We start from the raw sequence: 25,116 nt of genomic DNA, 5'->3' as shown, positions 1-25,116 counted from the left end.
TGCACCGGGTGATCCGAAGCCAGGAGCCAGGTGCTTCTCCTGGTCTCCTTTGCATGTGCAGGGCCCAAGGACTTGGGCCATCCTCCACTGCACTCCGGGGCCACAGCAGAGAGCTAGCCTGGAAGAGGAGCAACCGAGACAGAATCCGGCGCCCTGACCGGGACTAGAATCCGGGGTGCTGATGCCGCAGGCGAGGATTAGCCTATTGAGCCACAGAGCCAGCCTTCTTTTTCTTTTTTTAAACATTTATTTATTTGAAAGGCAGAGTCACAGAGAGAGAGGGGTGGGGAATGGGGGTGGGGGTGGGGGGAAAGAGAGAGAGAGACAACTTCCATCCACTGTTTCACTCCCCAAATAGCTGGAACTGCTGCTGAACCAGGCTAAAGCCAGGAGCCTGAACTCCATTTAGGTCTCCCCTGTGGTTGGCAGGGGCCCAAACACTCTGATCATCTTCTACTGCTTTCCCATGCATGTTAGCAGGGAGTTACATTGGAAGTGGAGCAACTGGGACTCGAACCAGTTCTCATAAAGGATGCCGGCATTGCAGGTGGCAACTTCACCCACTACCAGTGCAGCTTTCTGCAGTTGGGGTTAGGATGTATGAGCAAAGAACTTGATAATAAAGGCTTTTTATGGAATAATAGAAAAGATTGTGGTAATTAAAAAAATTACTACAATATTATAGTGGTCAGGACAATAAAGTACATATACACATATAGATTGATGAATTGTCACAAACTGAGCATACTTATAGTTTTTTCATTTTTGTCACTTTCATCCTTTTCTTCCCTTTTAACTCTGAACTCAAATTTTTCCTGTATTTTTGGTGGTCACAGAAACAGGGAAAGGCACACTGTGAATAAATCAAGAAGGATGGTCTGCCTGTTAAGATTGGTTTTCACTATTGAGAGAGGATCAGGAAAATGAGGGGAGATCTTGGAAGATAAATAATTGGATAAAAGATAAGAAATTTAAAGGTGTTTGTTGTGTTTTTTTGAACTAGATAGTTTGAGTCTGGGAACTAGAACAGAAAAGATGTGACTGACCAAAAACCAGCTGGATGTAGGCCTTGCCTCCAGCCACAGTGAAACTCAGTCTCTCACCAACAGTGCTGTGGTTTTCAGCCTTAATGTTGAACTATCTGGCTTTTGAGGGGAGAAGTGACATCATGGCCTGCTAGCTCCTGAACGCACTTGGTTCAGTTCAGATGTGGAATCTCAGGACTTCTGCATTGCTGTGTTTACAGCTTTGTCTTTGGTGTCAAGGTAAATGCTAGGCTGTACTGGGCCATGTTGTTGTCTTTGTGTAATCCATTTTTGTTCTAACAGTTTTTTCTCTCTCTTTTGCTAGCTGCCAGTGAGGTAGAGTTGCCTCTGTTGATAAAGAGCAGATACAGGAGTTCACATCCAAACCTGAATAACCATTTTTAACTTGAAACACTTTTCCTAGGAGTTGATGCGCCAGAATCCTTCCCTTATTTGGTGCCTTGCTTAAATCTGAAGCTCGCGCGAGGTTGCCAGAGCTCCCTGTATGCTGATTATTTGCTTTTTGGTACCCACAGCAGAGTGGTTTGTGAAATCTTTGTAACCACATCTGCCTCTAACTGACGCTTCATTCTCCTTCGGGTTCTTAGATTAGTTCTTGCTCCTCCCTTTCCTGAGAGAGTCAGAGGTTTTCCTGTATTGTTGTAGGTGGGTAGGCAGAGGTCGTTTTCAGATATTTTTCTGGACTGTGCCCGGTCCTTTGATTATAGCATGTGAATGCCACATGTATGCCTTCTTACCTCTTGAAGAATGCTCTCCTTATTGATCAAGCAGATTGTGGGTTTATCTAGAAAAATGTTAGGATTTTTATGATTTTATTGCCATGGAAAATAAGCTTTTATTGACTTTTATAACTCTTCTTGCTGGCATTGTCGTGCTGCGCAGTTGTTAAGTGCTTCCACTAACTTGTATGATATTATCTGGACTGCAAGTGTATACTTCCCTTAATCTGCAGGACTTCTCAGCTTGTTTGGCCTGGTGGTCTTTCAGTGAATGAAAGCTGGGACCATTGGTGGGTTTTGTTTGGGTATGCTTTAGCTTTTGGTCTTTATATAAACATCCCCAGTGTCTGCCTGTCTTGGTTTTGCTGAAAGGTTGCCTTTTTTAAAGGTGAAAGACAAAGAGCTCAGACTCAGACACCAGACTGCCTGGTGACTTTGGGCAAGTCAGTTAACCGCTCAGTTGCTCAGTTTCCTGAACTGTGCTTACCTCACAGGATTGTTGTAAAGTTCATTGAGTTAATAGATGTTAATAGACATTACTGGTTAGAATTGTGCCCAATACATAGTTTTTGACCATTATTATTATTTTTTAAAATATTTTATTTATTTGAGAGATAGAGTTACAGACAGAAGGAGAGAGAGAAAGGTCTTCCTTCTGCTGGTTCATTCCCCAAATGGCCACAACGGGTGGAGTTGGGCCAGTCCGAAGCCAGGAGCCAGGAGCTTCTTCCAGGTCTCCCACATGGGTGCAGGGGCCTAAGCACTTGGGCCATTCTCTATTGCTTTCCCAGGCCATAGCAGAGAGCTAGATGGGAAGAGGATCAGCTGGGACTAGAATCGGTGCTCATATGGGATGCCAGCACCGCAGGCAGAGGATTAACCCACTGTGCCACAGCAGCAGCCCCTGAGCTCTATTTCAGTGTCACAGTGTCTCTTCTGGGCCTACCATATGGCTAGCTGAAAATTCATTATTACTATTATTCAGTTGGTTTAGTGTGACACTTCGTTTTGTTGAGCTGTAGAAACTTAAGCCCTTTGCATCTCAATTGTGTTGGAGTAATTTGGAGTACTTTTAATTGTTAAAGTATAGAACCAGTTCTATAAGGTCCACCTATCCTTAGTTGGAGGGCTGCCCTCAAGCTTCTGATAGGTGTAGTTCTGGAGTTAAGATTGATGGCCGGCGCCGCGGCTCAATAGGCTAATCCTCCGCCTAGCGGCGCCGGCACACCGGGTTCTAGTCCCGGTCGGGGCACCGATCCTGTCCCGGTTGCCCCTCTTCCAGGCCAGCTCTCTGCTGTGGCCAGGGAGTGCAGTGGAGGATGGCCCAAGCCCTTGGGCCCTGCACCCCATGGGAGACCAGGATAAACACCTGGCTCCTGCCATCGGATCAGCGCGGTGCGCCGGCCGCAGCGTGCTACCGCGGCGGCCATTGGAGGGTGAACCAACGGCAAAAGGAAGACCTTTCTCTCTGTCTCTGTCTCTCACTGTCCACTCTGCCTGTCAAAAAAAAAAAAAAAAAAAAAAAAAAGATTGAGTGTCAGGCAACACTGCCTTCTGTGTAGGTTATATAATTGGGTAGAGTAGTAACAGTATAAGATAGATAGGTTCTTTGAGTACTTTGCTCCCATTAACTGAGCCCCATTTCTTTTTTTTTTTTTTAAAGAGATTTATTTTTTGTTTATTTGAAAGGCAGAGATACAGAGAGAAATAGAAAAAGAGAAAAGTTTTCCATCCACTGATTCCCTCCCCAAATGGCCGCAACGGGCAGGGTTAGGCCAGACTGAAGCCAGGAGCTTCTTCCAGATCTCCCATGTGGATACAGGTGCCCACACTCCCGGGCCATCTTTTGCTGCTTTCCCAGGCTCGTTAGCAGGGAGCTGGATCAGAAGTAGAGCAGCTCATATGGGATACCAGTGCTGTAGTTGGAGGCTTAACTTGCTGTGCCACAGTGCCAGCCCCTGAGCTCTATTTCAGTGTCACAGTGTCTCTTCTGTGCCAACCATATGGATAGTTGAAAATTCTAGGGGTATTTTAGTTTTTGGAGCCAACCATCTGACTCATTCATCTCTCTATTCATTTATCACCTCTTGATAATTTCTGTGTCCTGGATAGAGAAATGTGATCTCAGTGAAGGAGATCACAGTCCAGAGCTGTGCTTACCAGTAGATAGCCACTAGTTGTACGTGACTGTTTAATTAAATAAGCTGAAATAAAACTCAGCTCCTCAGTTACACTAGCCATCTTTATTATACTAGCTTATCACCCAGTGGTTACCGTCATCATAGAAGGTTCTGAACAAAACTCGTCTTAAATCCTGACAGAACTCTGATTGCCTTTGAATTGTATTTATTTGAGTTGCCAAATTACCCTCCATAAAGAGATGAATTTAAGTTCTCAGAGATAGTCATGAATATGCTATTTCCTTGCAACATTAATATTAGTACACTGTTTTTATATTAGCCCTGTTATTCTTGTGAGTTTTTTTGTATATACTACCTGGGTAATCTGTTTAGCCTCTATCAAGTCCATAGGTTTTAATAGGTTCTTACCAGTCATTTGTTGTGTTTGGTACTTAGTACACACCTAATGCTAAATTATTTAAAAATATATGAAAGGAAATGAAAACAATTAAAAATATTGAAAGGAAATAAACTAAGAGCATCTAAATTGTCTCTGAAAATGAAATCAGTGTTTCATTGAGTTTTAAGTCTTTAGAAAGATTCATACTTGTTTGGGCCACTGCTGGTCTTGAAATTAAGTTACTTGAAACTAGAACCATTGGGATCATGATTGTCTCAAGTATAGAATGATTGTCTGTCTTTCCTCTCTTCTCTATCGCCAGTGCCATCTCAGCAAGAGTCTCCTACCTTGTCTCCGGTCCTCTGTGCATTTGTCCCCACCCAACCCTCCTACCCACCAAAACCCTACATGTTTTAAAACAACCAGAAGGATTTGAAAGGCAGAGTTGCAGAGAGAGAGAGATCCATCCACTGATTCACCCCTCAAATGGCCACAACCACCAGGGCAGAGCTAAGCCAAAGCTAGGAGCCTAGAACTCCTTCAGGGTCTCCCACGTGGGTGTAGGGGCCCACATGGGTGCAGGGCCATTGTCTGCTGCTTTCTCAGGCACATTAGCAAGGAGCTGGATTGGAAATGGAGCAGCTGGAATGCAAACCACTGCTCCAATGGGATGCTGGTGTCACAGGTAGCAGCTTAACCTGCAGCTCCACAGTGCCACCCCCCAGAATGACCTTCAAAAATGTTGGATTGTCCTTGTTGCTTCAGTGGCTTTAAATGAGATCCATCTCTGTTACCAGGATTTCTTTTTCTTTCTTTTTTTTTTTTTTTTTGTTTGTTTGTTTGGGTTTTTTTGGGACAGGCGACAGTAGAGGGAGACAGAGAGAAAGGTCTTCCTTTTTTTTTTTTGCCGTTGGTTCACCCTCCAATGGCCGCAGCGGTAGGCGCGCTGCGGCCGGCGCACCGCGCTGTTCCGATGGCAGGAGCCAGGTGCTTCTCCTGGTCTCCCATGGGGTGCAGGGCCCAAGCACTTGGGCCATCCTCCACTGCACTCCCTGGCCACAGCAGACAGCTGGCCTGGAAGAGGGGCAACCGGGACAGGATCGGTGCCCCGACCGGGACTAGAACCCGGTGTGCCGGCGCCGCAAGGTGGAGGATTAGCCTGTTAAGCCACGGCGCCGGCCACTGTTACCAGGATTTCTGCGGCTTGACCCTGCCTGCTTCTTCAGCTATCTCTCACAGAGTCAAGTCATCTAACCATGCCAGTGTAGTGTTCCACTCTGGGGACTGTCACACATGCTGCTCCCTTTGCTTATGACACACCAAGGCGTGACTCCCTGCTCTCTCAAAATCAACTGATTAATTTCCTCAACTGTCAGGTTTCAACTTAGGGTCTCCTCCTCTGAGAGGATTTACTTCTGTTATGCACCTGCTGTGTCTTTCTGTTGCATCTTGTTCTTTTCCTATCATGGCACTCTTTGTTTCACTTAACACAGCAAGGATTGTTTCTACCTTGCTCACTGTGCAGTATTCTGTACATGGATCATACCTGTTTTATTTGATGAGTAAATGGATGAACCAGTAGTATGAAAAGGACCTCATATTTTATATATTTATTTATTTGAAAGGCAGACATTGTGGCCCCTCAGTTACAGCTTGTTGACCCATTCACTTATAAGATGAATTTGTGCCTGTTTATATGCCCTTAGAGAACTATTTTCTGGTTGCTTACCTGATCATAAAGTGTCAGCTTCACCCATTTCTTTTTCTTTCTCATTTCTTATGGTGTACACACAAGGTGTCCCAGCTCCCTTATTTTTGGGGTTGATGGGTATGAGAGTTCCCAGGCACTGAGAGAGATGAGTCAGAAAGAAGAGTCATTCAGAAAGTAACCCAGTCAGAGCAACAGTGTTGCCCTTTGGCTGAACTTTCTCTCTCTTTTTCTATATACCTTGACATGCTAAGCTGGTGGCATTTTTGAGTTGATTGCCATAGATTGTCAGATCCCAGCACAAGGGATTCATAAATCCTAATTTGGCACTTTTCCTTGATTTAGGGGTGTTTTGGGAAATGTCTAGAGGCCTTTTGGCCCAAGTGAAATCTTTACTGGCGTAGGTGTGTTCTCTTTCCACCCTGTCACTTAGTCCCATGGTGGCTTCTATGGCGGAAATGTGGAGAGCCCCATTTCTATTTCTCTGAAGCCATTGGAGTGTTTGATTTCAAAAGCTTTGAGAGCAGCAGTCTGTTATTTGGTATCATTTGTGCTATCGTGGAATAGGATGATGCTTGTATACAAGCTGGAGAGAAAGATTATATTCTGTTAGAATCATATGCTTATGGGCTTTTAGCACTATAAGGAATGCTATTGGTGATACCCCTGAGATGGTAAGAAGTGGGTGGATATGAGGATGTTCCAGGACTGGGGGTTCTTTTAAACTCCACTTCTCACTACTGCCCCATCTACTTATTAGCAAGTAAAGAGTCCTTGCTGTTTTCAGTACTTGTGTGCAGTAGTCCTCAGGAGCTGTGCAGTGTAAAACTTTCCTGGCACATTAGTGGTGTAGGTGATTCAGCCCAGGAATCAGCAGACTCTTCTGTAAAGGGCCAGTTAGTAAATATTTCAGGCCCCCTGCCGTAGCTGCTCAGTCTTGACTTTGTGGGAGCAAAGCATCCACAGATAATATGTAAACAGTGAGTGTGTCTGTGTTTCAATAGAAGTTTATTTATGGACACTGATTTTAAATTTCCTATCATTTTCATGACATGAAGTATTCTTCTTTCTATTTTTTTCAACTTTTTAAAAAAAGGTAAAATCCATTCTTAACTTATGGGCCATGCATAAACAGGTAGCAGGCTAGATTTGGTATGTGGGTTGTATTTTGCCAACCCCTGATTCAGCTCAGTGCTTCCAAATCTGGCTGGGTTCCAGAATCACCTGGAAACCTTTAAAATTGCTTATTAGAAGTTCCCTTTACTTCTTCCTGAGAATTCTGATTCTTGTAGGACTGAGCAATCTATACATTAAAATTTATTTTAAATTATTTTTTACTTTTAGAGAGCGAAATACATAGGGACAGAGTTCTCTTATGCTGGCTCACACCCCGAATGCTGCTAATGGCCAGAGCTGGGCCCAGATTGGAGCCAGAAACTCAATCCAAGTTTCTCACATGGTTGGCAGGAACCCAGTTACTCGAGCTGTCACCATGGCCTCCCAGGGTTTGCATTAGCAGGAATCTGGAATCAGGAGCAGTGGTCGAGTAGAACCCAGGCAGTCCGGTGTGGAATGTGAGCATCTTAATCACGAGGCTAAATGCCTGCTCTGGGAATCTGTTATTTTTGGCAGAAGCTGTTCAGGTGGTACAATCACTTGGGGTTATAAAATCACCAACACTGATGTCACCCAGCCTTCTCATTTTATAGTTGACAAAGCAGCTGTAGAAAGTTGTTATGACTTGCCAATGGTTACATAGAAAATAAATAATATAACCAAAATTTGAGTTCGGGTTTTCTACTTTGAGATTGGTGGTCTTTGCTCAAACCATTCTGTGCTATTCCCTCCTCCCCAGTAACCACACAGCAATAAATACATATTTGTGACTCCTTTTCTTCATACCTGCTGCTGATTTTCCTCCTGAGAGCCAGCCAGGTACTCTGAACTCAGCTGTCCCTGTGTTTACTGGCTGCGTTTTCTGTAGCTGACTGCTGATTTGACATTTAGCCCAATTTCCCTTCAGTCTGCTGGTTTTCACTAGGAGAGATAATAAAGTAATAGTAGGTGAATTGCCTTAATGATGTGTCAGACTTTGTTGAGACAGCACTAACCTGCAGTGCAAGTCTGAGAACCATTCTTTCAAGGGGTGCATTGGTTCCAAGAGTTGATTTTAAAAGGCACATTTTACACTTAAGTTCACTTGGCTGAGATCCAGCCATCTAAGCAGAGCATCTATACATGGAGCTCATGCTTAATTACAGCTAATTGAGCTGTCATTCTGCCCAGGACAGTTCAGGGGTGGAGAAAGTAGAGGGTGAGGAGTAATCGCTATCCCTGCTGTACCTCAGGTGCGGCTCACTGGTCCAAGTCAAAGATTTGAGGATTGATAATGATTTACTCTGTCTTCCTACAAGACATTTGAGTCCTGTTACTTGGCTTGCCTTTAATTCCTTCTTTATCTCCTGGAAAGAGAAATGCTGAAAGTATCAATAACTTTAGTCTCTCTTAAATAATTATTGTGTTACTGGTAAGTTTCCACATTTTGAGTGCCAGATCCCCCTTCCTCACTTTCCTTATCATTGTCTTAGATCTCACCCTCCACCTCTGGGACTTTCCCTTTCTAAGTGCAGTGACAGTAAGGGAAACACAGTGCCTCCTGGCAGCTTTATAGTTGATAAGCCTTGTCTTAGGTTTTGGAGCATAAATGGGAAGTTGGCAGGTCGGGAACGGACTGTTTATCTTTGCTCTTAGACTGTAAACTCTTTGGCAAATGGGATGCAGTCTTGTTGGTTTGTTCTTCTTTCTTCCTGGCATAGGAGCACAAGGATGAGGGTGTAATATACAGACAACTTTACCAATATACCCACATCCTCCTCCACCCTGTGGTCTCGGTGCTTTACAGAGACTGATAAATGGGTCTTGGTCAGATGCTCTGAAAGCCCTGGACATTTTACTAACAAGTTAAATTTCCCATAAGTTGAAATTGGGTTTCTACCTATGTTGTTTCATATCTAAGAAAATAAGCCCCTCTTTAAAATGCAACCAAGTTCTAAAAAATATTTGTATATATAAAAATAGAGGAATGGCATTGTAGTGTAGTGGGTAAAGCTGCTGCCTGCAAGGTGGCATCCCATATAGGTGCTGGTTTGGGTCCTGGCTGCCCCACTTCTGATCCAGCTCCCTGCTAACGTGCCTGGGAAAGCTTGGGCCCCTGCACCCATGTGGGAGATCTGGAAGAAGCTCCTTTCTCTCCCTCTGTCTCTCTGTAACTCTGCATTTCTCTCCTTCCTTGCTTCGAGGTTCATAAAACATCTAGACCCAATTCTGAGTTATGATTTCCAAGTTATATAAAACATATACTCCTCAGACTGCTTTGATTTGTATTACTTCATTTCATATGAAACTTTCAACTCAGAGTTAGATATGTCTGTGGTAGAGATTCCTTTTTACAGTTGAGGAATAACCCAAAACATTTTACTTAGTGTATCCCACAGTTGATGGCAGGGCAGACTTTATTGGGAGTGTCCAGAGTCCTACCCATCCAACCACTGCCATCTGTGTCTCTTTGGCTTAAGCTCAGGAATCCACAGTGAATTAATTGGTTTTGGTCATAAACTAGGAGCCAGGGGGGCCTTTAATAATTGTAGCACTCTCCCAGGGTCCTATATCCAGAAGCATTTTTAGTCTCTGGTGAACACTAAGTATAAATGTGCAAGGGATATTTGGAAGCAGATAGTTTTACAATTTGAGGTGTAGCATTTCTTTCTCCTCCTGAGCAAGACCATCAATGAAGATGTATCGTTCAAATGAAACAGCTTCAGAAATGGAAGCTAATCCCTGGAAGAGGGAGGAAGCTGAGATTCAGTCTTCCCTGACTGTGGTACTGGTATCAGTTAAGAATTCTCTAGATGTTCTGACTCGGTGCTTGCTGACTTGATGCTGTCACCTATGATTGTGGTTTAGGCCCATTCTGATCAACACGTAACAGATCTGTTCCCTCCATGTATTGTGCCTTATCTTCTGGATGCATCTACATTTTAAACTTCTTTTTGTATTGAAGTAATATTGATGACAATAAAGAGAAGGTGTGTTTAGGGTGATAGATACTCATACTTAATGAAGCAGTGGTTCTCATTAACCAAGATCAGGGATAATGTGTAGTTTGAAAAAAGTTCATAAGGTTCTTTTCACTCCCATTTAGTTGAAAAACAGTACATTGAAATCCACTTTTTTACCAGATAGCTGAATTACTTAATTCAGATAATTAGGTATTTTTTATCTGCTACCCTAAAGGAGAGATCTTTGAGAAGTATAGGTAGAACCATGATGTTACAAAGCCTCTGCGGGCTCATGTTTTATTCCAGAAAATATGGTGGTTTGAGTTTCCCACTCAATCATTAAGGAGAACTTAAAACTTAAACTACTTTTTAGGTATCTTGTTTCTTCTTCATCAGCCTTTCATTGAATGAACTCACCATTTCTCTTCCTGAGATAGATGCAGTATAAAAAAAGGAAAACTATATTTGCAATCAAAAGAACTAGATTCAAGGTTTTTGTTTTTATTTGTAATTGAGAGGCAGAGAGAGAGAGAGAGAGAGAGAGAGAGAGAGAGAGAGATAGCTCGCTCGCTCCCATCAGCTAAATGCAGTGCCTACAAAGGCTGGGACTTGGCCAGTCCATAGCAAGTTGCCGTGAAAATTCAGGTCTCTCATGGGTGGCTGGGACCCAAGTACTTGCATCATCACCTTCTGCTTCCCAGGAATGTGCATTAGCAGGGAGCTGGTGCTTGAACCTAGGCACCTCTATGTGGGATACAGACATCCTAACCATTAAATTAGATGTTCATGTTTTGACTCTGCCATTTACTGGTTTAAAATTGCTTAAATTTCTGAGTTGTTTTGGGACTGGGGGAATGGTATTAGGCTTGAATGAAATGGGTTAGTATCATTCTATTCCTGTACCCTTTACATTTAAATAGGAATAATGTAACCATCTCATAAAAGATTCCTTCTGCTTGTGAATGAGCTAGCCAGTTTATGACCAATAGCTATGAGAAGTGAGATAATATAGGAATAGAGAGGCAAGTATTTAGCCTAGCAGTTAAAATCCCTTTATCCTGTATGAGAGTATCTGGGATTGATTCTAGCTCCTGACTTCAGCTTCCTGCTAATACAGATCCTGGGACAGAGCAGTTATAACTCAAGTAATTTGCTTCCTGCCTGCCACATGTGTGACCTGGATTGGGTTCTGGGTTCCTGTATTGGTTGTAAGCATTTGGGTAATGAACCAGCAAATGAGAGCTCACTTTCTGTCTCTGCCTCTTGAAGAAGCAAGAAAAAATAGAGAAATAGAGGATGTATATTTGTATATTCCTACCTTTTTATTTGAAATAATTTCATACCTGTGGCAAAGTTGTAAGAATAATGGAGAACTACATATCCTCCCAGATTCTCCAGTTGTTAGCATTTGACTTCTTGCTTTTTTTTTCCTTAAGATTTTATTTATTTATTTGAGAGGAAGAGACAAAGAGAAAGGTCCTGCATCTGCTGTTCACTCCCCAAATGGCTGCAACAGCTGGAGCTGAACTATGCCAGAGCCAGGAGCCGAGAGCTTCCTCCGGGTCTTCCCACATGGGTGCAGGGGCCCAAGGACTTAGGCCATCTTCTACTGCCTTCCCAGGCCATAGCAGAGAGCTGGATCGGAAGTGGAGCAGCCAGGATTTGAACTCGCACCCATATGGGATGCCGGCACTGCAGGCAGTGGCTTTACCCACTACGCCACAGCACCGGCTCCCTAATTGAACCTTTTAAACAATCTGTTAACATATTTCCATAGTGTAGAAAGAACTGGGGCTTGGGGAGGTTACATCACTTGACTGAGATCCCACAGCAGGTAAATGGCAGATGTGGAATTCAAACGCAAGTCTGGCAGGAAGGTCCTTGTTTCTCACATCTTCCTTTGCTAGTAGCTCTAGAGACCTGCATTCTAACCTGGGTTTTGCCACTATCATCAAAATAGCACAGAGCAATTTATTTTGAGGCTGTTCCTCACCTTTCCCTTCAGTTGATAGAACCCAATATCCCTGGCCCTGACTCACTTTGCTCTAAAGACAGACTATCTTTAATGAAGTATCCTGAGTTTTTTAACTATAGAAATCAATTTTGAGCTAGAATTGCTGATTAAGTCATTTAAGGCAAAAATAAAGACTGATTCCTATATGTAGTTTGATGACAAAGTCATTGGTGAGGTAGAAATGTGTACCCCCTTTTATTAACCTATTTCATATATAGATGGAACCACCATAGTTTTACAAGGGGGTAAACCAAAGAATATTTCATGTTGGGCAGACTGGGTGACAGACTGTTACTTGCTCTAACCATCCTGCTTAGATCAAAATTTTTTTTGACCTGGGGTCAGCATTTGGCTTAGTAGTTAAAACTTCTGTTAAGATGCTTTCATCGGGGCACCGCTGTGGCAGTAGTGGGCTAAGCCTCCGCCTGGGTGTCAGTTTGAGTCCTGGCTGTTCCACTTCTGATCCAGCTCTCTGCTATGGCCTGGGAAAGCAGTTGAAGATGGCCCAAGTGCTTGGGCCCCTGCACGCACTTGGGAAGAAGCTCTTGGCTCCTGGCTTTAGATCGCTCAGCTCCAGCCATCTTGGCCATTTGGGGAGTGAACCAGCAGGTGGAAGACCTCTCTCTCTCTCTGACTCTCTCTCTCTCTAACTCTACCTACCTTTGAAATAAAATAAAGAAATCTTTATTAAAAAAAAAAAAGTGCTTGCATCCTGGGGGTCAGTGCCGTAGTGTAGCAGGTAGAGCTGCCTCCTGCAATACTGCCAACCCATATGGGCACTGGTTTGTATCCTGACTGCTCTACTTTGAATCCAGCTCCCTGCTCATGGCCTGGGAAAAGCAGCAGAGGATGGTTCAAGTGTTTGGGCCCCTGCCACCCATGTAGGAGACCTGGATGAAACTCCTGGCTCCTGGCTTTGGTCTGGCTCAGCCCTGGCTGTTTGGTCATCTGGAGAGTGAACCAGGAGGTAGAAGATCTCTGTTTCTCCCTCTCTCTCTGTAACTTTGACTTTCAAATAAATAAGCCGTTAGAAAAAAAATAAAAAAAGATGCTTGTGTCCCATATCCGAGTACCTGTGTTCAGGTTCTGACTCTGCTCCTGGTTCTAACTTCCTGCTAATGCAGACCTTGGGAGGCAGCAGGTGATGGCTGAAATAGCTGGGTGTTGGCTACTCACATGGGAGACCTGGATTGAGTTCCTAGCTCTTGACTCCAGCCCAGTCCAGCCACAACCATCACAGGCATTTGAGGAATGTATTGACTGATAGGAACTCTGTCTATCAAATTTGAAAAGTTATAAATTTTTGACTCTTCTTCCTGGCTGACTACAGGGCCCTGGGAGACCAGGGAAGATGACAAAGACATCTGGTATTTAGATAGTCTCCACTTTGGAGTTGAATTGTTTTGCTCAGAGGGAACTCTTCATTTTGTTGGAAATAGATTTTTTAGGACTTTGGATCAAGTTTGTAAGTTGGTGGCTCATGGGTCAGACAGATATGACTAGCAAGTATGTGTTCGGGACTTGCTTAATGTTTAGATTTTTTTTTTTATTACTAAACAAAATTTTAAAGCCAGAGGGTTTCACATAAAAATCCAGATTCCAGTTTCCAATTTTGGGCCCCATATGTAGAGAATTTGGCTAGAACGAGTGGGGAATAGCCATAGATTGCTACTATCCCAATGAACCTACTTCATGCCTTGGCTCTTGTAGACATTTTCAGCTCCAGACCTGGAACTTGAACTCCACATTTATTTTATGTTTAAATTTATTTTTTTAGTTACTTGAGAGTCAGAGAGAGAGAGAGAGAGAAAGTGAGAGCATGTTGTCATTTGCTTGTTCACTCCTCAAAGGTCTGCAGTGATGTGGGGGTTGGTGAGCTTGACTCTGGGAGCTAGGAACTCAGTCAAGGTCTCCCTTGTGGATTGTAGGACCCCAACTACTTGAACCGTCACTGCTACCTCCCAGGATCTGCATTGGGTAAGGAGCTAGAGCCAGGCACTGAACCCAGATACTTTTTTTTTTTTTTTAAGATTTATTTATTTGAAAGGCAGAATTACAGAGAGGCAGTGGCAGAGAGAGAGAGAAAGGGAGAGAGATCTTCCGTCTGCTGGTTCACTTCCCAGATGGCTACAATGGCTGGAGCTGGGCCAATCCAAAACCAGGAGCCAGGAACTTCTTCCAGGTCTCCCACATAGGTGCAGGGACCCAAGCACTTGGGCCATCTTCTACTGCTTTCCCAGGCCATAGCAGAGAGCTGGATCAGAAGTGGAGCAGCCGGGACTTGAACCATCACCCATGTGGGATGCAGCACTGCAGGTGGTGGGTTTACCTTCTATGCCACAACCCTTGCCCCTGAACCCATATTCTCTGATGTGGGACATGGTCATGTTAACTGCTGTCTTAACCACTAGGCCATATGCCTGCACTTGAACTCTAATTTTAAAAGTTTATGATGTACAATTTGATGTGCTGGTTAGTGGTAGGTTATCTTATCACTGATTATCAAAGAAGAGTCCTGCTTTCCTGGAAAGGTAGGAAAAGAGCTCATAAATAAGATAAAGAGATTTATCCAAAATTACTGTTAACCTCCTTCTGTCAGAGTTCATTTCTATGATTAAGGAGCCAGAGTGACTCTGGATCTTAGAAAGCAGTAGTCATCTTTATATCCTGCTTATTATTACCAGTTCATTCTTTGATCCCCTGCACACAGGCACCACTGCCAGCAGAGGGCGCTGTTCGCTCACCAAGCCTACTCTCATCTTGCCTCAGCTGAGCGGCAGCTGTTGGGCATGTGCCCTGATCTCTGTGAGAGTTTGGGCATGTCCATTTGGTTCCCATCCCTAGTGCCCACCCCTTAGGCCCTGGCCAGGTTATTGTGTCACTGGGGACTCTGTTCAGTAACAGGAAACTGGGGAAAGTTTAATTGTTTTCTCCTCTCCCTTTTTCCCATGCAGCTGAACAAAAGGTTCATCCTCAGTTTTCTCCATGCCCATGGGAAGCTGTTTACCCGGATTGGGTAAGTGTGCAGGATGTTTATTTTATTTTCCTACATTACAAGTCATTTTGGAATTTAATATTGTTAGCAACTAGACTGTGTTTGTAACTGAGGGCACAGGGTGTGAATTCTTAGAGGTCTCCACCTTCTCTTCTCTTCCCTTCACCCTCTCTCCTACTGTGCTCATGAAGTTAGGGAAATATTGCCTGCTACCTCTCTGTCTGTTCTTTCTCCACCTCTACTAAGACCCCCCTTAAACACAGTCTTTTCCCAGTCCCCACCCCCAGTCCCTCTGGGTTTTTCTTTCCTCTGCCTTCCGGCCCAGTCTCTAGTGCACTCCTCGAGGCAGTCCTGCTAATTCCCTGGGTGCACTGCCAGGGATCCTCCTTGGGGAGAACACTGTCCACAAATCTTCCCTCATTTTCTTTCCTCCATGTCCTTCGACCCCTACCCCTTCCTTCTCTGCTCAGTTTCCTGTACCATATTGCTTATCTCAGTAGATGGCAAGACTGTTGTAAAGTGTCATCCTCCAGCATGGATTCACATATAAATCTCAGGGAGGGTAGTGTGTGCATAGCCCTATTACTGTACTTCTTTAATCCTTGGGAAGTGGTTAAGTTTGGAGAATTCTGTGGTGGTTCAGAGTTTTTCCTCACTGTGAAAATTAGTGCTCCTAACTCCTGACATAATGCTTGCACAACACACTAGATGTGTGCTGATGGCTCTCTTGTGTAGGCTCTCTCTCGGTACAGGAGAGTAAAGGAAGGAATAGGTGGCAGTTCTCCACAGAGGTCCTGCTAGATGGCAATTGTATCCAAGCGAGTGGTTTGTTGTGAGCCACCTTTGGAAGGGATCTGTTTGGGATTCTGAATACCCCAGTTGTTGTCAGTGCTTCCCTTTCCCTGTCTGCCATAACTTTGTACGCTTGTCCATTAATGCTCTAGGAGGCTTCTTTAGTAAGAAGAGGAGCTGTGTAATTTCCACTTAACTTTTATGCTTTGTTGAGAAGCTGAAAGGCTTTGGCCTGCTTGAAGAAACATTGTTCCATGGATGGTGAACTAGAAGCGTTCTTTATTGCATTTCATTTGGCATCAGTCTGGGCAAGAGTGATGGTGATGGCCATTGCAGGGGCAAGGTTTTGTTTTGTTTTTCTCCCTTTTATTATTTATTTAATAGACAGAAATCCCATTTGCTGGCTTATTCCCCACATGCCCACATCAGCCGAATCTGGGCCATGCTGAAGCCTGGAGCCAGGAACCTCATCCAGTTCTACCTATGTGGGTGATGGGGATAACTGCTTGAGCCATAAGCTGCTGCCTCCCAGAGTGTACATATTATAAGCTGGAGTTTGGAATGGAACTGGTACTCCAACGCAGGCATTCTGATATGGGATGCTACATCGTAACTGCTACACCAAATGCTTGCCCCAGGGACTTTTTATTTTGCTTTGTTTTGTTTTAAAGATTTATTGATTTATTTATTTGAAAGGCAGAGTGATGGGGTTGGAGTGGGGAAGGAGAGAGAGATAGAGATTGAGATTGATCTCCATGGGGCCAGCATGTGGCTTAGCGGGTTGGGCTGCCACCTGCAGTTCCAGCATCCCATATGGTTCGAGACCCAGCTGCTCCACTTCCAATGCAGCTTTCTGCTAATGTGCCTGGAAAAGCAGTGGAAGATGACCCAAGTGTTTGGGCCCCTGCACCCATATGGGAGGCCAGGGTGAAGATCCTGACTCCTGGCTTCAGCCTGGCCCAGCCAAGGAGTGTGCCAGTACATGGAAGATCTCTCTCTCTCTCTCTCTCTCTCTCTCATTCTCTCTCTCTCTCTAACTATCTCTAACTCTCTAACTCTGTCTTTCAAATAAATAGATCAGTCTTTAAAAAAAGAGAGAGAGAGATCTTCTGCTGTTAAATTCCTCTAGTGGCTGCAACAGCCAGGGCTGGACCAATGATGCCAAGAGCCAAGAACTCCATCTGGGTGTCCCACATGGATGGCAGGGACCCAAGTGCTTGAGCCATCATCTGCTGCTTCCCAGGCACATGAGCAGGAAGCTGAGTAGGAAGCAAAGGCGAGAATGAATCCGGGCACTCCAGTATAGGATTCTGCCCTCCCCAGAAGTGGCTTAACCTGCGCCACAATGCCCATGGTGGAGGGGAGTTTTTATTTGAAATAACTTGGGAAAATTGGAGACATGCCAAAAGGTGAACCTCTTATCAGTCAAAATAATTGTGAAGTAATTTATGTAGGAAAAAGAAACTAGATGCATCCATGCTTCGCTCTCTTGCATGCTGTGCTTCCCTCTACCCACCAGTGTAAGCTCCACCTTGGCAAGTTTTTGCCACGCTGTTCTGTACCTAGGTTTATAAGAGGTGCTCAGTTAATATTTAAGATATGAATGAATGAATCTTAAGATTGAATGGATTGTGAAAAGACTGGAGAGAATGACTGAATAGGTTGTAGTAGACCCAAGCCAGTCACTAGTGAATGATGTAAAGCTGCTTAAAGAATGGATGGGGGGACGGGGTGCGCCGCCTGCAGTGCCGGCATCCGGTGTGGGGGCCGGTTCAAGTCCCAGCTGCTCCACTTCCGATCTAGCTCTCTGCTATGGCCTGGGAGGGCAGTGGAGGATGGCCCAAGTCCTTGGGCCCCTGCACCCGCATGGGAAATCTGGAGGAGGCTCCTGGCTCCTGGCTTCGGATCTATGCAGCTCCGGCCATTGCGGCCAGTGGAATGGAAGACCTCGCTCTGCCTTTCCTTCTGTCTCTGTGTAACTCTAACTTTCAAATAAGTAAATAAATCTTAAAAAAAAAAAAAAAAAAAAAAAAAAGAGTGGATCAGGGGCCGGCGCTGTGGTGTAGCAAGTAAATCTACCGCCTGCAGTGCTGGCATCCCATATGGGCGCCGGTTTGAGTACCAGCTGCTCCACACTTCCAGCTCTCTGCTATGACCTGGGAAAGCAGTAGAAGATGGCCCAAGTGCTTGGGCCCCTGCACCCATGTGGGAGACCCAGAAGAAGCTCCTGGCTTCAGATCAGCACAGCCCCATCCTTTGTGGCCATCTAGGGAGTGAACTAGTGGAGGAACACCTCTCACTCACTCTACCCCTGCCTCTCTGTAACTCTGCCTATGGAATAAATAAATATATATTTTTTCCTTTAAAATGGATCAAGTAGGGGACCGGTGTTGTGGCATAGTGGGTTAAACTGCCACCTGCAAAGCTGGCATCCCATATGGGTGCTGATTGGGGTCCTGGCTGCCCCACTTCCAATCCAGCTCCCTGCTAATGTTCCTGGAAAAGCAGCAGAAGATGGCCCAAGTGCTTTGGGCCCTGCACCCACATGGAAGACCTAGAAGAAGCTCCTGGCTCCTGATTTCAGCCTGGCCCAGTGCCGGCTGTTTCATCCATTTTGGGAGTGAACCAATGGATGGAAGATTTCTCTGTCTCTCCTTCTCTCTAATTCTGACTGACTTTCTTTCTTTCTTTTTTAGATTTATTTATTTACTTGAGAGGCAGAGAAAAAGGTCTTCCATCTGCTGGTTCATTCCCCAAATGGCCATAACGGCTGGAGCTGGGCCAATCTGAAGCCAGGAGCTTCTTCCAGATTTCCTGTGTGGGTGTAGGGGTCCAAGTACTTGGGCCATTTTCTACTGCTTTCCCAAGCCATCAGCAGGGAGCTGGCCTGGAAGTAGAACAGCTGGGACTCGATCTGGTGCCCTTATGAGATGCCAGAGCCACAGGTGGATACTTAACCTACTACACCACAACAGTGGCCCCCATCTGACTTTCAAATTAAATAATTTTAAAAAAGATTTTATTTATTTTATTTGAGAGGGACAATGAGAGGGAGAGACAGAGAGAAAGGTCTTCCTTTTGTTGGTTCGTTCCCCAAATGGCTGCAATGGCTGGAGCTGGGCTGATCCGAAGCCACGAGCCAGGCACTTCTTCCCTGTCTCCCACGTGGGTGCAGGGGCCCAAACACTTGGGCCATCTTCTTCTTCTTCTTTTTTTTTTTTTAATTTTTTTTTTTTTTTTTTTTTTGACAGGCAGAGTGGATAGTGAGAGAGACAGAGAGAAAGGTCTTCCTTTTTGCCGTTGGTTCACCCTCCAATGGCCGCTGCAGCCGGCGCATCGTGCTGATCCAAAGCCAGGAGCCAGGTGCTTCTCCTGGGCGCATCGCGCTGATCCAGAGCCAGGAGCCAGGTGCTTCTCCTGGTCTCCCAGGCGGGTGCAGGGCCCAAGGACTTGGGCCATCCTCCACTGCCTTCCCGGGCCATAGCAGAGAGCTGGCCTGGAAGAGGGGCAACCAGGATAGAATCCGGCGCACTGACTGGGACTAGAACCTGGTGTGCCAGTGCCGCAAGGTGGAGGATTAGCCTGTTAAACCACGGCGCCGGCCCGGGCCATCTTCTACTGCTTTTCCAGGCCATAGCAGAGAGCTAGATTGGAAGTGGAGCAGCCGGGACTAGAACCAGAACCCATGTGGGATGTTGGCACTGCAGGCTGAGGATTAACCTACTGTGCCACAGTGCCATTCCCATAAATACATTTTTTAAATGGATTAGGTGACTTCAATTTGATCTTATGACACAAGACATCACAGCAGGAAATACTGTTGTGTTGCACTCCAGATAGCAGCTGATGGTGCTTTCAATCCTTATTGTGGTCTTTTTTAGTTCTTATTTTTTTTCACTAGCTTTTCACTTGATGTTTTCTCTCCTTGTTTTCCTTTTCCCGTGTTTGTTCATTCTTTCTTGTGTCATGTTGCTGTAAGACAGGACTATTGACATTTTGCGCTGATAACTTGTTGGGCTCTCCTTTGAATTAAGTATGTTCAGCAGTGTCCTTGGCTTCTCTCGACTACATGCCAGGAGCACACCTCGCCTCTTGAGTTGTGATTAAAAATGTTTCAGACTTTGCTAAATGTTCCCTGGGGTGCAAAATTGTCCCTTTCTGAGAACCACTATTCTAGGTATTTCTTGCTCTGCCAGAGACTTTTAGGACTAAAAATGTTATAAATCTTGGTCCCAAATGAAGGAATATTTAGCATATGTTTTTATTAAGTTATGCATTAATTAGGCCCTCCCCCAACCTCTTTTTCAAATTCTTATATTTAAACACAGATATTTTAGAGGAAGTTTAGAAAAGAACCAATGATTGAAAACCTGGAAAAAGATCTGGAGGCCAAAATTAATCTTAATAAAATTAACGTAAAATATTTATATAGAGACAGCTGTAGGGTGCCCTGTTTTTAAATATAAAAGAATTATAACCAGATTTTTATGGGATGACAGTAAAACAGGCTTATGTTGTAGCTGGAGAGCTTTGCATTAGGTGTAAGAAGATTTCTCAGAGGGACTATGATTGGGAGTTTTCTTCTCTGGGGGGGTTTAGAAAACAATAGGTTATCTCATTTGCCTGACATGGTTTACTGTGGTTCAGATCATTGTATAAGGTCTCTTCATTCCTTATACAACATTTTGTTGTCAAGACAAAGCCATTTTCACCTTTATAAAAATGAGTAATAGTAGCTTTCAGTGAGGAAAATAGATGTTAACTTTAGGCACTCCAGTCCCTCGATGAGAGTTCCTTTTGTACTCTCCTGATGGTAACAGAGAGTTGAGCCTCAGATTTACTCAGGAAGGCAGGAACAGCAATAACATTTCTACTGGGGGAAGAGTGCTGAAGTCTGTAAGACTAGAAAAGCAAGGAGCGCAAGCCACACACAACATCATGGACTGTTGCCTAATTACCAAGAAGATGTGAAATGTGGGAGGCGTTGAAAACGAATTAAGACTGAGGAGATTGTAATGGGGAGCAGCTGAAGGCACATCACTGTCCCGCCCGCCCAACTTCCCGAGAACAACCCGGCACTGCCCTCACCGTCTCGGGCTGCTCTGTGCCTCATGTTCCACATTGCCTCAGCAAATGCTTGAGTGCCTACTGTGCGCCAGACACGGCCTCCTACTCAGCAGCGGCTGGCAAGAGGGTCAGCACTTTAGATGAGCTTAGGTGCCAGGAAGAGTTTGTTATTCACCACTTACTAGTTTTAGGACCGCGGGAGTAAACAAGTCAAAGCTTCTGTGGGTGGCAGTTTCCTTATCAGTGGTTTAACTAGATGATCTCTGAGGTCCATTCCAGTCCTTAGGTTGTATGGCACTAGGATCATTTTCTCTCATTTCCACTCTGTCCTGTGCTGTTGATTTTTGGTTTTGGTTTTGTGCTCCTGAATTGCTCCTATCTTGCTTAGCTTTTAAAGGTTAAGAAGTTGAGAAAAGTTAGGAAGCCTGATTCTTTTCCACGGAGAATGTTGTCTGGCCCAGCTGTGTTCCTCAGCGTCTGAGGGATCGGTGCTGCCCCGTTAGTCACTGTCTGACTCACTCTCGGGTCTAGGTTCCAGTGTTGTCTGAAAGATTGGTTTCTGGAAACTGCTATTCAAACAAGACAAGGTGTCTGCAGAGATCCCTTCGCAAGGCAGCCACTTAAATCAGCGAAATGATTGTCCCTTCTGCAGTTTTAAGAATAGGGACGGAAGACTCAGTCAGGGTGCCATATGGCTCCTAACTGGCGCTTTCCTTGGGGGAGGCAGATCAGACCTGCACTTGGAATCCACTGAGAGAGGTTGTAGACTCTTGATTCGTAGCAAATAGAATAATTTTGCTGTTGAAGTTATCGCTTTAGTCTTTATTTGCTCTCCTATGCACAGCTGTAAATTCCCTTGAAACTCAAAGACTGACATTTATTTTGGACTTAGAATTTTAAAAAATGTAATATCTGTGTTTTGATTTATTTTTGAAATTAACAAATGTTTTAAATACTCATTGTTGGAGGGATCTTTTTTCTTACCATATAGTGCTCACTGTAAAATATTTAGAAAAATCACAAAAAACAAGAAAGAAAAAAATTACTTGTCCTCTTACTGCTCAGAGGTAACTATCTACCATTACCACTGGTATATACATTTTCAGTCTTTTTCTCTGTGTACTGCACACACGCACTTACTTACTTTTTACAAATAGAAAGAGATCGTACTAACTTGCCTTAAAACTGTTTCATTTAATATATATTGAACTTTCCCCCACATGATTAAAAACATAATATAGCTTTACAGCAATAGTATTCAGTATGTGGATGTCAGCCCAGTTATGTCCTGTGTTGGGCATTCTAGGATGCTCCCAGGTTTTTGCTGTTACAAATGACTGTCTTTTGTGCTTTGTGTTTTTCATCTTCCTCCTCTACTGCTGCTGGCTACTGTAGTTTCTTCTTGTTGGCTAAATTTTTATAATTATTACTTAAGTAATGCCCCCAAATCCTTATGCAAACACAACATTACAGCTAAGGCTAAAATTTCTTTCAGCTATCCTCCAACCCTGTGCCTTATACTAGACATCAGGTTATATGTTTCTGCAAACCTGTTTACTGAAGTTTGCATGCCATGCTATGAGTATGTGCCCATAAAAACACATGATTTTATTTTGTGGGCTTTTTTCCTAAACATAGATTGTATACCATCACTATCTCAGTTTTAGTATGATTTTTTTTTTTTTTTTTTTTTTTTTTTTTTTTTTGTAAAATAGGGTGGAACAAAGATGATTTCCTCAAAGAGAAAAACATAAAACTACTTACAGGTAGTCTGGGGCCAAAATCAAGACAGCATGTTGGTGACAAAACTGGTAACCAGAGACTTTGTTGTTGAGTCCTCAGGAGGAAAATTTTTTACTCTGTGTTTCCCTCAGTTATTGCCTAACAAAACTGATTGCCTGAGTAGATCCTCATTCTTTCACATCTCACATTTGAAGTTATTTTCAACTTATATTTTATGCATTTTATTTTTTTCTTTTGTTTTGATCATGTTGAACTGGTTGCAAGGCAAAGAGTGGTTTTTGTTTTTGTTTTTTTTCAGACTTTTTTAACAAAGAGAATGTGGATGTTTGACCAGCTGCTCATTTGAGACTTCATTCTGACCCAGGGAGTGTTAATGGGTCTGTTTCAATTCCCACCCTGGGGAAGAGGCTTCCTCAGACCATCTGGCCCACGTGACACCTCTGTCCTGTCGTTCTGTGCTGGCTCTCTACCGCCTTTCAACACGGAGACACATGGCTCTGAGACTCGCCCAGTGTGGCTGCGTTTCAAGCAGAGTGAACTCTGCTACTCTCGTAATGAGAAGTGCTAGCCCCCCTCCCCACCTCCGACCAGAAAGAGTGCTGCACAGTGTCAGGATTTAAAATGAAACCTTTGTTATAGCCCATGGGGAAAAATGGATCCAATCCAGCCCCAAACATATCACTCTCTGCCATTCCAAATCTACCAAGAGTTTTAACGGCTCTGAAACTTTTTAGAGGACAAAAAAAGAAAAAGTTTTGTTTTGTTTTGTTTGGGGGGAGGCACTTGAAATGGCCTGTGCTGTGGGGGGACAGATGCATGGCATGTTTTGTACCAATGAAAATGAGGCTAGCTCAACAGAGGGGAATTGGAATGTAAACTGTAATTGACCCATAGCCGCGGCATGACTTCTGGGCACTAGAGGGTCAAGATAGGAGTTGCCATCCAAGGGTGAAGAATGACGATTGCCAAAATTCCAGAAAGCTCTGGAGTTTTCTAATCTGGGGAGGGTACTCTTCAGTGGGGAAAGGGCCTAGGTGATAGTGAAACTAGAAGGACCTTTCTTTAGGACTTGAAAATCTTACATCTTTTGAGAAGGATTCCCTTCTATGTGGCTTTCTAAAAGCCATTTATTAATCCAGCCTAGAGCCATTCCCCATCCAACCCCTTAGTGTACCGTGAGTAGTTTATTTGGTTGGGGAGGGGGTGAGGGTGGATAAAAGATACTTTGCTGACCACGAATTGTTCATTGGGCATGGTCCTAAGGCCCAGTGTGCCTGGTTTCTCTCTCTAGCACTAAGTTTGAATTTGCTTTTTTATTTCTGAGGACTTCAACTGTGGTTTGTCCCTATTGCCAAAGGAGCTTCAGGCATGCACCACTGTTTAGGATCCAGTGGCCACATTTGGCAAGCAATGGCTTGAATGACCTCTCCTTAGGAGCCCTAGGTCACTGGCTGGATTTCTGCCTCCCTATGTTACAGGCTCTTCCTGTATTGGGAGTGGCAGTTGGCCAGGGCATTGTATTTCCACTGGCCTGAAAACATACAGACCCTGATGAACGGAGGCTTGTGAGAGGGTAGGACAGCCATGTAGGAAAGATGGAAACAGACATTGGGGTCTTACGTCTAGGACTCTTCAAGGGGAGATTAGGGATCTTTCAGTAGGCCAGTTAGTGTGATCACACCTAAGAAGACAACAGTGGAACTGTGTCAGGTTTCCTGAAGTAAATTCTGAGTAAAGACTCTCTAGATTCATGTAACTCTTTTTATAGAATACAGTTTTCATACCAGAGAGTTTGGGGACTGTAAGAAAATTTGTTCACTATTTAGAAAAGCTGCTTGTTTCAGAGAGAGAATCTTTAATATCAGCTTGAGTCCGGTGATTGCCAGGGGTTAGGAAATAGCATACCAAAGCAGAATAACTCATAATGATTTATCCAAGAGTTGCATTGTTTCCATCTCTGAGTCCCAAATGCTTTATTCTTTCTCAAATTTGTTCGAAATCACAGGATACCAAGGAAGTTTGTGAAAATAGCAAAGAAATGTCCTGGGCATTAGTTGTCTGCTTTTTAAGAGGAAGGAAAAAAGGGAGAGAGAGAGAGAGAGAGAGAGAGAGAGAGAGAGAGGTGTGTGTGTGTGTGTGTGTGTCTGTCTGTCTACACCAAGTGCTCTCAGGGCTATGCCTCACCAGTGGGCTTGCTGTTACCTGCAGGATGGAGACATTCCCTGCAGTGGCTGAGAAGGTCCTCCAGGAGTTCCAGGTGTTACTGCAGCACAGCCCCTCTCCTATTGGAAGTATCCGTATGCTGCAGCTTATGACCATCAACATGTTTGCTGTACATAACTCCCAGCTGAAAGGTAAGGAATGTCCAGTTTCTTTCTCTTTACAGATAGAAATTAATCTTGCCTCCTTCCTGTGCTACCATACCGCTACACACACACTGCCCTCTCCACCATT

The 25,116-nt window shown here is 44.2% G+C and overlaps 1 protein-coding gene across 5 annotated transcripts in view; it reads left to right on the top strand.

The window, feature by feature from the left end:
* SMG6 (SMG6 nonsense mediated mRNA decay factor) overlaps positions 1-25,116 on the top strand; it is a 261,478-nt gene that overhangs the window by 48,870 nt on the left and 187,492 nt on the right. For all 5 annotated transcript variants that reach the window (XM_062175680.1, XM_062175681.1, XM_062175684.1 and 2 more), the window contains 2 exons: positions 15,020-15,081; positions 24,871-25,016. In XM_062175680.1, the coding sequence (XP_062031664.1) occupies positions 15,020-15,081; positions 24,871-25,016 (208 nt within the window). The remainder of the gene's footprint in view (positions 1-15,019; positions 15,082-24,870; positions 25,017-25,116) is intronic.

This window comes from Lepus europaeus, chromosome 18 (genome assembly GCF_033115175.1).
Source record: "Lepus europaeus isolate LE1 chromosome 18, mLepTim1.pri, whole genome shotgun sequence".
NCBI classification, from domain to species: Eukaryota; Metazoa; Chordata; class Mammalia; order Lagomorpha; family Leporidae; genus Lepus; species Lepus europaeus.
The sequence above is the reverse complement of the archived record's forward strand: the minus strand, read 5'-3'. Positions and strand labels throughout refer to the sequence as shown.